Below are 13,331 nucleotides of genomic sequence, written 5' to 3' on the forward strand. Positions count from 1 at the left end.
AAGCCTCTGTCTTCAGCTATGTTCTGAACCATGGTGCTGGATTTTTTTTTTCCTTAAACATATTATTTTTATTTTATGGGTATGAATGTATTGCTTGCATGTGTGTAAGTGCACCCATGTCATGCAGTGTCCTTGGAGTCAGAAGAAGGTGCTGGATCCCTTGGAACTGGAGTCATGGATGGTTTTTAGCTGCCATATGGGTGCTGGGAATCAAACCTGGGTCCTCTGCAAGAGCAGTCAGTGCTCTCAACTGCTGAGCCATCTCTCCAGCCCCAGTGCTGGATTCTTAAACCTGCTCAAATGTGATAAACAGGTAAAGGAACAATACAAAGCAGGATGTGGCAAGGGCCAAGCAGTCTTTCCAGGCCACAAACATCTTTGTGGGTTGAAAGAGCAGAGAAGTTAGTCCCCCCAGGACTGTCAGTCTAACAGATTCTGGAAGATACTGCATCAGAAAATCTTTCCAGGGCAAACGGCAGCTACTGATGCAAAATTTCATAAATGTTTGAGAGTCCGGGTGTTACGCTTTGCCACAGTCAACACTGTGTCTTTACTCAGGTTCTCTTACCAAAATGTGTAAAAGCCTCTTGAGTGCTTGTAAATGAGTTTAGGACCTCATTTGGCAAAGATGATTGAACTTTCAAATACAAGTTAATTCTATGCTTGGTGCCAAGTGAAAAAATGACTTTCCCTTGGAGTCCAAAGTCTGCTTAGGGAAATAAGAATGCAGATTTACTTAACTTTCACACCTTTCCCCAGAATAGGCTTGAGGCCAGAGATGGGTGTACAGGTCATTTGTTGTTCAAGCTCTCCAAACGTTATGAACTTTCAAGTGTCGATATAAAAAATAATTTGGTAACCTGAGATTTAGAACACTAAAGGCATAGACATTGTAATGTGAGGGCATGATGCCAGTCACAGCTGTTGGCTAGGAATGCTGATTTTTCCCTGCCAGGCATGATTTCACTTTTTTCTCATTTGGCTCTGGGTAAGGTGCTGACCACATTCAACCAGTCACAGGTTGGGACTGAATGGTTCCCAAGGCCTCTTTGGGTCACCCCTGATATTTTTACAAGTTGGTGTTCATACTGTGAGGGTGTTTATCACAGTGTCAGATACATATAAGATAGACTATATGTAGTGAAAAACTTTAAACTAGGTATTTTGAATTTGTTCAGATTTAGTTTTCTTTTGATCAAGTTTATCACAGTCTGCTTCAGTTTGAGAGCAGGGATGGGCAGTTATTCAGGTGCTGCTCCTTTGGGATGTGTCTTCTAGAAAATGTCTAACATCAGGATATGATCAGAATTGCCTATACTGTCCTACTGTAAGGGAGCTCAGAGTTAGAGGGAGGCAGAGGTAGGATGAAGGCCCTGGGCTCTGAAGAACAGAGTGCTGAGACAGATAACTGGCTTGACCTTTTCCTTGCTGTGAGACTTGGAAGCAGGTCATGTAGAAACCAAACCACATCTCTGAAACAATGGTAACTATTTTGCCTATCCCATAGGAATGCTGTAAGGGTTCAATGTCGTGATACAGGTAAAACATTTCTACAATGCCCGATACATACACAGTAAGGGTTAACTATAAGTTTTCTAATTATTATTACTCTTATTAAGAAAGGGTCAATAGGGGTTGTCCTGTGTGCAGGAATTTGGTGCAGTCTATAACAGTAGCCAAGAATTCTTAATACCAAATCTTGTCACTGAGCCTTGTGATCTAGTAGGTCATCTAGCATTGCTTGTTTCCTTTCCAGCCTGTGACTGTGACCCCAGGGGCATTGAGACACCACAGTGCGACCAGACCACAGGCCAGTGTGTCTGTGTAGAAGGTGTTGAGGGTCCACGCTGTGACAAGTGCACCCGAGGGTACTCAGGGGTCTTCCCTGACTGCACGCCCTGTCACCAGTGCTTCGCTCTTTGGGATGTGATCATTACTGAGCTGACCAACAGAACCCACAAGTTCTTGGAGAAGGCCAAGGCCTTGAAGATCAGCGGTGTGATCGGGCCTTACCGGGAGACCGTGGACTCTGTGGAAAAGAAAGTCAGTGAGATAAGAGACATCCTGGCCCAGAGCCCAGCAGCAGAACCACTGAAAAATATTGGGAGTCTCTTTGAGGAAGCAGAGTAAGTAGCTAATGAGCCGAGTAGTAACTCACCATGTTTTTTTCAACTTTTGAGCAATCAAAATTTCCCAGTGTGGTACTTCTGTATGTTTGCTTGGTTCTATTAAACAGGATCTGGGCCCCTTGTTTATCAGGGTGTCCACTGTGAGCATTTGGGTGAGTGAACATGCACACATCACCAGGGACCAAGTTTTGGAGGCTGGAGAAAATTTGTGACTCAGTGCTCTGTTTTGCAAAGAAGGCTATCATTCAGCAAAACTGAATCTGAGGCACATCCACAAGACCATGTGCTAGGCTTGTGAATGCAGGTGGCACACTTAATTCCTGAGTCTCTACTCTCTTGCCTCTACCCTACAACGAAACACAAGGATCTATCTATAAAATTATAACATAATTGCAGGAAAATTACAAATCTAAATTGTTGTTATTATAAGTATTGCTACTACTAAGGAACTTTTATCACCACAAATAAAACTCCTTATTCCCAAATTATTTTGCCATTCAGCTACTGGTCCACTAAAAAAGGGCTTCATTGATCTAATTATAAAATCTCTGCAAAGAAAAAACATCCTTGGGCCTTCTCTGGATATTTAGTACTGCTTGTTTTTGCCAGTTAAAGCAATGCGGATTAGTTGAGACGCCAGACTTCTCAGGGGTCATATTTTCTAACCTTTGTCCTGCCACAAAGGAGTCCCCCAGACAGCACAGTAAGACTTAAAACTGAACAACAAAAAAGGAAAGTGAGCTGAGTGCTGTGGCACAGGCCTTTAGATCCTAATAGTGGGGAAGCTGAAGCGGGAGGATCACAGGTTTGAGGCCAGCCTGAGCTATGCAGTGTGAACCTGATTCAAAACAACAATCTCTCTCTCTCTCTCTCTCTCTCTCTCTCTCTCTCGGGCTGGAGAGATGGCTCAGCAGTTAAGAGTTAAGAGCACTGGCTCCTCTTCCAGAGGACCCAGGTTATGTGTATGAGTGTTATGCCTGCATGTGTGTAAGTACACTTGTGTCAATGCAGTGCCTGCAGAGAACAGAACATCAATCAGATCCCCTGGAACTGGAGTTATGGAAAGTTGTTAGCCACCATACGTGTCCTGGAATTTGAACCCAGGTGTTCTGCAAGAGCAGCCAGTGCTCTTAAGCACTGAGCCATCTCTCCAGCCCCGGCCTAGATACTATTTTTAATTACAGTATTTTTTTGAGGTATGAGAAGAAATGAAAACTGAATCAAAGTGAAACACTGAAAAAGTCGTTGAATAGAGTTAAGCTAAGCTTCATGACGCTCTTCAGTGCTTGTTCTTCCTGTCCGTGTCATTCGTGGCATTCTTAGGCTTTAGTAATATTCTTTGAATGGCCCCCAAGTTTGTAGTTTTTATTTTAATTTTTATTTATTATCATTGTATGTTGGTGATGTGAGTCTTAGCACACATATACCAGCAAGAATATGTGGAGGTCAGAGGACAACTGGCGGGAGTCGGTTCTCTCCTTCCACCATGTGGGTCCTGGAGATGAAACTCAGATGTCAGGCTTGCAGAGCAAGCACTTTCATTGCTGAGCCATCCTGTTGGCCCGTGTTTAGCATTCTTCCATCTTCTGGATTTTGTTGTTTATTTGTTTTAAGAGACAGGGCTGCTGCCTGACTAGCCCTAAATTCTCGATCTCAAGCAATCCTCCTCCATCAGCATCTAGAACAGATGAGACAAGACATACCAGGAAGGCTGTGAGATTGTCCAAGATTTTTATATTAACTGCCATTTCCCCCAAGAAAACAATTACATTCCATCAGGTGAAGCAGTAATTCCCAGAGATAAGTCTTCTCAAACATTCCTTTCTCTGTGAAATGTGTGCACTCAGACATCACACACTGTACATACACAGTAACAGTCAGCACAAAAGAACAGAAAGCAGTTGGGTTTAGATTCCAAAGGAAATGCTGTGAAAGCCATGTTTTGTTCTCTGGAGGTGATCACCTTTTTATGAAAAACAGAAGGGTAATTGTTGATGGAAGGAGGAGGGTTTGATGGACCCTGGCTTGGAGCAGGGACTATGTGAAAAGGTTTGGGTGGCTCCTGCTGTCTTCATGGTGACTGCAAGGCTTCCTCTCCACTGCTCCATCCTGAAGGAGAGCCCCTGGCTCAGAGGAAAGTGTTTCTGGCTGGTGGCTGAGAGATGTTCCTCTGCTCTCAACTTGTCTACCAGCTTAGAGGGGCTTGTAACTGCTGACGTTCCAAGCTGGACCCCTGCACTGACCTGTGCTCCTGTTACAGCAGAGACCTGGAATCCTCCCTGCAGCCTTCCACCAACACACACAGCTGAGTGTTCATTTGTGGTTTTCTTCAAGGTCTTTAACAGTCTCTTATAAGAATAAAATTAGAACTTAGGGAATTATTATAAATGACTGAGCTAATCTGAAGTTGCAGAGTGATAATTTCCACTATGGTAGTGGAAATTATAAAAGTGAGACTTTAGAGTTCTTTGATTTATTTTAGGTAAGCTTACTTTTCTTTATATAGGAAATTAACCAAAGATGTTACAGAAAAGATGGCTCAAGTGGAAGTGAAACTCTCTGATACAGCTGCACAAAGTAACAGCACAGCTGGAGAGCTGAAAGCACTGCAGGCGGAAGCCGAGAGCCTTGACAACACCGTGAAGGAACTTGCTGAACAACTGGAATATATCAAAAACTCAGATATTCAAGGTGAGGAACATTTTGTGAAGAAACTCAACCCTGGATAATAGATACCATTTGTCTACCCTCTTTTGATATAATACTTTCAGGAAAAAAAAAAAAAAAGTTTTCTAAAAGTTTTCAAACCTTTGCTAATTGAGTCTTTGGTACAAAATGGTGATAAAAGTTTGTTTTACCAACATGGGACTTGAGGCATAGAGCAACTATGAGACAGAGCAAAGGCCCTGTAAGAGTTAAAATAGAGTCCATTTCCTAACTTTTCAAGTCAGTAGTTTAACTCCCTGGCCTTTCCGTAGATTCTTATGAATGCTAAAATACTAGGTTGTTAATTCTGCCAACCCCCTTTTACATTTGAAATTATTGCTTTCTCAGAAACATTTGAAAATCTTTCACTTAATACCATGGTCTGTATAAGACCCACTCCCCAAAAGCAAAGGTAGAAATATGTTAGATGACACCGTCTGGTATTATAAATTTTGTTTAACTAGGTCCCGAAAGCCAATACATGTGCTGTTTTTATGTACATGATACTCATTTGAATGGACCTGGGTAGGTAAATAAGCAACAGAAAAAAAATCATTGGTATGTAATCTGGCTGCCTGACACCAGATGTTTAGAAGTAGATGTTTGTCTGTATTCAGAAACAACATGTGTATGACTGACTTCTCATTTTTCACTCTAGTGTTTGGCATCCTCCATAGTTTGACTAGATGTCAGTGGGACAAAATAGATTCACTGGTCATTAGAGAGAAACTCTACCTCCAAGTCTTTAAATGTTTAAGCCTTATGGTACATTTGAGGCCACAAAATACCAAATATGGACATGGGCTGGTTGAGGAATGGGGTACAGATTAATTGTAGGCAATTTCATTTCTCACTTTAGGTGCCTTGGATAGTATTACCAAGTATTTCCAGATCTCTCTTGAGGCAGAAAAGAGGGTAAATGCCTCCACCACAGACCCCAACAGCACTGTGGAGCAGTCAGCTATCACACGAGACAGAGTAGAAGACTTGATGCTGGAGCAAGAGTCTCAGTTCAAAGAAAAGCAAGAGGAGCAGGCTCGCCTTCTGGATGAACTGGCAGGCAAAGTCCAAAGTCTAGACCTTTCCATTGCAGCTGAGATGGTAGGTTTGGGGTTTGGCTTCATTTCTGTGGTCCTCCTCTAGGTGAAGGAAAACAAACACAAAACACAAAACCATTTCTGCTTTGTCTTCAATATTGCTGTTTGCAAGTGAACCTGCAGGGCACTCCCATGTTCATGTCGCTGGGCCACAGTGTGTATCAGCCATGAATAAGTCAGATGAAGGTCAAAGCATGTACTTCCTGGCCTACTCCTGCCTCCAGCTGTTCCCAAAGAGTCAGGACCACTTCTCCATACTTTTGTATCCACTGAGTGAATTTTTTTTTTTTTTTTTTTTTAACAGACTCCAGCTCAGTGAAAGAACTCTGAATTGTTCAGGGAGAAACTTTCAAAAAAGAAAAATCAGGGAGCAAAAGACTTTCCATCAGTATTTGCTAAAATGTTCTTTTGTTTCAGTAATTTTACCTGCTAAAGATTAAAGACTGAGCTGGCCTAGAAAGTAGATCAATTTCTTAGAAGCTTTTACAAAGTAACTCTGGAGCCAAATGAAATTGAGTAGTGAGTTTAATGAAAATCAGGCAGAAAGCCAAAACTTTCTTCCTCCAGTTTCCTCACTGGTCTTCATAGGCTACCTGACAGAACTGAGAGGGTTTTTACATACTAACATTATTCTCTAGCTTTTTCTTAGCCTAGAAACAGGAACCTTTAAGAATCGGGTGGAAAGGGGACTGAAAGATGGCTTAGATTTTAAGAGTACTGGCTGCTCTTGCAGAGGACCCAGGTTCAATTACTAGTACCCACATGGCAGGTAACAACTAACTGTCCATAACTCCAGTTCCAGAGGCTCTAACACCCTCTTCTGACTTCCACTGGCATTGCATGACATGGGTGTACTAACATATGTGCAGGCAACATACTTGTACACACAAAAATAAAAATAAATAAAAAGGTGGAAAAGCCTCCACAGTGAGAACGCTCATTCATAAGACCGGAGGCACCTGCACCTACCTGCCATCCAGTCCCAAGTTGCCTTCTGTTACCAAGTAAAAACCCTGCAAGCTTACCTGCTTCTCCCTGCAGTAAGAACCAGCATATTGGAGACAGGGAAAACTGACTTTATTTACTGTCTTTGCCATAGTTATTCACCCCTTCCACACACACTTAATCTGAATTGAAAAAAATCATGCCTTCTATCCTGAATTGTGATCAATTTTGCAGATGCCTGCAAGGTTTGCTATTCATTGCCTCGTGAAGCTTTACAGCACACATAGATCTCATCATCAAAAAAAAAAGAGAAAATTATACAGTCAGAGCAATGTATAAATTGTACTAACAGTGGACAGTTTTATAGTTATACATGAAGTGCCAGCTCTCCCAATCTCCTTTCAGGATTGATGCCTTCTTTACAAATTCTAATTTAAAAAATCAGTCATTGGAAAATTTCTACAAATTGCAGTGAAACACAGCTAAGCTTGCTAAAGGAATTTTGCTTTTAACAGAAGGCAGCTTGAGAGTGGGTGGTGGGTGAGTGGGAGTGGCTCTTGTCTACAAATAAGCACACTCTTTGTGCAGGTTTTCCCACCTGGTAAGCTGCCTAGGAACTTTTTGTTTTGTCTCTATTATCCTATGGGCTCTACAGGATCATCTCTATGGGCTCTACACCATTTGCTTGTGAAGACACACACACACACACACACACACACACATTTTTTTTCAAATACTTTGCATCCTTTATCTTTTTCAAGTCAGGCTAGTTTTCTCATCCCTACCTATGTGTTGAAATAAAGCAGGTCTAGTATGCAGTCGAATTGCTTTTTGAAAACACCCCTACAGTTGTAGGTTCTCTTCTGAAGTAGGTCTTTTTCTTCCATAGTGCATAAAATTTTATTTATCCTAAATATGTACTGTAAGCCATATATGTAAAAGACTGTTATTTTAGATAAGAGATTATAGTCATTATCAAACCAGAGTTGACTGTATCTCTTCTAAAAAACACTGTATTTTTAAAAAAAACTCTGCTTTGGGAGTCTTCTGGTAACTGGTTTTCATTGCAGTATGAACAATTTCCATAGAAGCACAACTCTAAATGTAATATTCTTCCTGGGCAATCCTTCCTATCACGTAGCATGTTTTTGATTTCTGTTCGTGTCTATATGCCATAACCATGTGGTGATCTTTGAGAGGTTGCTGGTAAAAGAAGGAGAATTGAGTGCTAGAAGGGTGGACCAGGGTTGTAGAGAAAATGTGGTAAAGTTCATCTACCTTTGTTTATACATACACTCTTCCTTTCCCACCTGACATGTTCTGCTACTTCCTAGCTCAAACCCTACCACCCACCCTTGTTTACAATTAATGAACCCCTCAGCAGCCTCCTTTGCCAACTTTTCTTACTACAGCACATGTGTTCTTGACTTTATGTTCAATGATTCTAACTAGATGTTAGTTACTAAGATTTTGTTACCATAGTCACCACAGCACTTAACATGGTGCTAGACCCAAAGAAGTTTCATAGTACCTGTCCTCTATCCCATCCCAATCTAACTCTTAGAAAAGGAACCATCTTTTGGCTCTCAGACTGGCAGAACAAAGCTGTTAAAACAGATCATGCCTGTATCCTAGAAAGGTTCATACGCTATCTATACTTGTGCATCTGGGCAGAGGCGTAGAGTAGATAAAGAGTTCAGTGGAAACAAGTAGGTTGACTTCCTGAGTGCTTGTACCTCTCCATACTGTCTTCTGAACAATTTTTAAGCACCCTTGCTGAGGACCACCTGTGTTCTCTGGGGCCACCCAGATCCTCCCGGCTGTTCTGCAGACTCTCTCTGAACCCTTATGCTGACCCATGGCTTGTTGCAGACCTGTGGAACTCCTCCAGGAGCTGATTGTTCTGAAACTGAGTGTGGTGGCCCCAACTGCAGAACTGACGAAGGACAGAAGAAGTGTGGGGGGCCTGGTTGTGGTGGTCTGGTCACTGTGGCCCACAGTGCCTGGCAAAAAGCCATGGATTTTGACCGAGATGTCCTGAATGCCCTGGCTGAAGTGGAACAGCTCTCCAAGATGGTAAATCAGTGGGTGGCCTGTTTCTGACACCTTTGTTGGCTTTCAGCTGCAGGGAGACTTTAACATGCTAAAACTAAAAGATTTCAATGTCCAATATGAAAGCTCCAGTTTCTGTGTGGTCACAGAATGGGATGGTGAGGCTTCTATTCTAGTCAGACTAAAAGTATATTCTCTTCATGGGAATAATGTGCTTTAGGAAAACAGCTCAAATCTTAGATTAACAATAATTTGAGATAGCATGTTACCACTTTTTTTTTTTTTTTTTTTTTTTTTTTTTTTTTTTTTTTTTTTTTTTTTTTTAGAAAGGGTTCCCCCCCCACCCCCCCTTTCCCTGTAGCCCCAGCTGGCCTGGAACTCAGAAATCCACTTGCCTCTGCCTCCTTGGTGCCAGGATTTAAAAATTGGGCATTTTCTAAAGTGACCCATATTCTTCTTAGACCACCAAGTGCTTTAGGAGCATTAAAAACAACCTGAAAAAAATCTCAAATGCTAGCCCTAAGAATACTGAGTAGGAATTTGTATATTGAATGCTTTTGGGTCTACATAAAAGTACTTTATTAAACAGGAGAAATGTGCTTGAGACATGAGTCCAATAATTAGCTTGTCAGCATTACTTTTTAGACTGTTTCTAAACATTCTGGTCTGCTCTAGAAAGAGCAAGATTGTTTCACAGAGCATTTGCTCTTTATATTTAGGTCTCTGAAGCAAAGCTGAGAGCAGATGAAGCCAAACAGAATGCTCAGGATGTCCTGTTGAAAACAAATGCAACCAAAGAAAAGGTGGACAGGAGCAACGAGGACCTGAGGAATCTCATCAAGCAGATCAGAAACTTCCTGACCGGTACTTAGGTTCTTTGTTTTACTTCCCCTTAGACAATTGTTACTGCAAGTTTCCATTTCTAGCTGAGCATGGTACAGTAATCCCAACATCTGGAAATGGAAGCAGGAAAATCCCCCTTAAAGATGAGGATTTGGCATAGAGCTTCACCTTGTCATGTTTTTAAAGAACATTTGACACTTCAGGGCTTGGTTGAAAATATTGTCCTAGTTCTTGTTTCTCTGACTAGACTCAATCACCTTCTAGAATTTCCTAAATTTAGGTTAATTTATAATATCAGCACTTTTCATCTGCATTTTTAAAAGTTTTCACTGCTTTCCAGTCCAGCTTTAAATGGTGACCTCCAGAGTTTTTCATAATCTGAACCTCTCACTCAGACACACTTGCATAACATTCTCCTCAACCAGAATTGTCCTTCTAAATCCTATTTTCCTTCAAAAACTGCTTAGTTCCTGACCCTCTGTGAAGCCTTTGCTCGCCACTCACTTTTTCACATGGGGGCTTGTCTCCACACCCAGTCAGTAAGCTAGACTTACATAGGAACTATCTCTTGGGTTATTCACGTGGTAGGTGAGGGATGTGGTTGACGGCATGAACCAGCCGATTTCTCACCTCTTTGCCTTTCAGAGGATAGTGCTGATCTAGACAGCGTTGAAGCGGTTGCTAATGAAGTACTCAAAATGGAAATGCCTAGCACCCCACAGCAGCTACAGAACTTGACAGAAGACATCCGTGAACGAGTCGAAAGCCTTTCTCAAGTAGAGGTTATCCTGCAGCAGAGTGCTGCTGATGTTGCCAGAGCTGAGATGCTGCTGGAAGAAGCTAAAAGGGCCAGGTACCTGAAAACACTGGCCATGGGGGCTTATCTGGTATAGCTAGGGTGGAATAATGCAGGATTTGTGTGTTTCTGTATTTTAAAAGCAGTAAATTTGTTCTTTTGCTCAGCAAAAGTGCAACAGATGTTAAAGTCACTGCCGACATGGTGAAGGAAGCACTGGAAGAAGCAGAAAAGGTCCAGATTGCAGCAGAGAAGGCAATTAAACAAGCCGATGATGATATCCAAGGAACCCAAAACTTGCTAACTTCGGTAAGCGGTCACAACTGGGTTGTGTGTGGGAGGAAACACCCAGTCTTCTATCAGAAAAGCAGGTGCATGTGATCGTTACCTTTGAACAAGAATTTTTTAATATTTTAATTTTATGTATATGCATGTGTTGCCTGCATGTAGATAAGTACACCCATGTCATGCAGTGCCTGCAGAGAACAGAACAGGCTGTCGGATCCCCTGCAACTGGAGTTACAGTTAGTTGTTAGCTGCCATGTGGCTGTTGGGATTCGAACCTGGGTCTTCTGCAAGAACAGCCAGTGTTGTTAACTGCTGATCCATCTCTCCAGCCCCCTGAACAAGAATTCTTACAAGGCAACATTAAAAATATTCTAGTTAAATCTGAACTATTTCTTAGCACAGATGCTAAAATTGAGTAGGGAATGTTCTGAAGGGGGGAGAAATAAAAAGACTCTGAAGACACTGAACATTAAGCACCCTTTTCTCCTCTCTAAACATACTAGACAAAATCTGTCAGAAACTAATCATTATTGCCTAAAAATTTTAATTACTCATTTTTTTCCTAAGTTAATGGTGCACTTAAAAAGTTGAAAATCAAGCTGGGCATGGTGGTGCACGCCTTTAATCCCAGCACTCAGGAGCTAGAGGCAGGTAGATCTCTTAGGAGTTCATGGCCAGCCTGGTCTACAGGGAAACCCTGTCTCAAGAAGACAGGGGGGTGGGGGTGGGGGTGGGGAGGCTGAAAATCATTGGATTTGAAATATTTGCAAATTTTAGCATGTGTCTTTATCAAACATCAGCTTTGTTATGACAGTGCTATTAATTCAGAGTTAGCTCTATGGAACATACCTGTCCTTCAAGGAAAACTAAATGGTCAGACTACTTACTTTGGCTAGTTTGGGTTTTTTTTTTTTAAATTTTTATTTATTATTTTTTTGATCTTTTTGAGACAGGGTGTCCCTGTAGCCCCAGCTTTCCTGGAACAATGTAGACCAGGCTGGCCTTCAACTCACAGAGATTGGCCTGCCTCTGCCTCCTGAGTGCTGGGATTAAAGGCGTGCGCCACCACGCCTGGCTTATTTTATGTGTATGCATTTAGTTTTTTATGTGTATGCGTGTATTGTCTGCATGTAAGTAAGTGCACCCATGTTGTGCAATGCCCAGGGAGGTCAGGAGAGGCTGGGACAGTGGTTAGCTGCCATGTGGGTGCTGGGATTCAAACCCAGGTCTTCTACATTTAAAAAAAAAAAAAAAGCAATGTTTATTGACAGCCTATGGAACATACCTGTCCTTGAAGATCACTTTTAAGGAAAACTAAATGGTCAAATTGCTTACTTAAAAAAAAAAAAAAAAAGTTTATTGACTGTCATAGACTGGGCCAGAGAGATGACTTAGCAGTTAGAGGCACTGGCTATTCTTGCACAGGACCCAGGTTCAATTCCCAGCACCCACATGATGGCCAACAACTGCCCATAACTCTAGTTCCAAGGGATCCGATGCCTCTTCTGCCTCCACGGGCACTGCACAACACCCTTCTGCCTCTATGGGCATTGTGTGACATGGGTACACATGCATACATGCAGGCAATACACTCATACATATAAAAGACAACTGGTAAGAGTCTGTATTTTTTTTCCTTGGTAACTCAGTATAGCATGGCCATGGGCATCTCACAATCCTATAGAAACTTCTGAGTTCTATGTTCCTAGTTTCTGTATCTGGAATTATTAGCTGACATCCCTACTACCAGAGTTTAACACTGATTTGACAAGAATGTCTAAGAAGATGAATGGAAGTTATTTTCCCACCCATCTTAATCTGGAGATTTTGGTAGAAATTATTCTCACAGCTGCTTATTTTTTAATGTTCTTTAGCTAAAGTTTGAAGGCACATTTAAAATGCTTTCTCAACACAGGAAGCTGCCAGAAGGCAGTTGTTAATGTCAAGAAAAAATTCTACATTAATCTTAATCAGAAATACCAAAAGAATAATGTGAAAGAATCCTTATGTATTACTTTTCTGTTGCTGTGATAAAATACCATGACCGGGCTGGAGAGATGGCTCAGCGGTTAAGAACACTGGTAGTTCTTTCAAAGACCTGGGTTTGAATCCCAGCACCTACATGGCAGCTAACAACTGTCCGTAACTCCAGTTCCAGGGGAGCTGACGGCCTCTTCTGTCCTCTGTGGGCATTGCACAACACGGGTGCACTTACCTACATGCAGGCAATACACTCATATACATAAAAATAATAATAATTAAAAAAAAAAAAAAAAACACCATGACCAAGGCAACTTATAGGAAAATTTGTTTGGGGCTTATGGTTGAAGATGATAATAGTTCCTCATGGAGGTGGAGGCAGGGCAGGAGAGAGCTAGAGCAGAAAGCTGAGAGCTCACATCTTCAAGGATTCACAGGAAACAGACAGCAAGCTGGAAGTGGGGCAAGGCTATGAATTCTCAGAGTGATGTGTTT

The 13,331-nt window shown here is 41.8% G+C and overlaps 1 protein-coding gene across 1 annotated transcript in view; it reads left to right on the forward strand.

The window, feature by feature from the left end:
- The window catches only part of Lamb1 (laminin subunit beta 1), a 72,283-nt gene that overhangs the window by 56,082 nt on the left and 2,870 nt on the right, over window positions 1-13,331 (forward strand). Inside the window, exons 25-31 of the mRNA XM_008830713.3 lie at window positions 1,757-2,126; window positions 4,636-4,820; window positions 5,695-5,936; window positions 8,750-8,953; window positions 9,649-9,793; window positions 10,418-10,625; window positions 10,736-10,877. Of these exons, the coding sequence (XP_008828935.1) occupies window positions 1,757-2,126; window positions 4,636-4,820; window positions 5,695-5,936; window positions 8,750-8,953; window positions 9,649-9,793; window positions 10,418-10,625; window positions 10,736-10,877 (1,496 nt within the window). The remainder of the gene's footprint in view (window positions 1-1,756; window positions 2,127-4,635; window positions 4,821-5,694; window positions 5,937-8,749; window positions 8,954-9,648; window positions 9,794-10,417; window positions 10,626-10,735; window positions 10,878-13,331) is intronic.

Source organism: Nannospalax galili, unplaced genomic scaffold, assembly GCF_000622305.1.
Source record: "Nannospalax galili isolate Female #2095 unplaced genomic scaffold, S.galili_v1.0 scaffold312, whole genome shotgun sequence".
NCBI lineage: Eukaryota > Metazoa > Chordata > Mammalia > Rodentia > Spalacidae > Nannospalax > Nannospalax galili.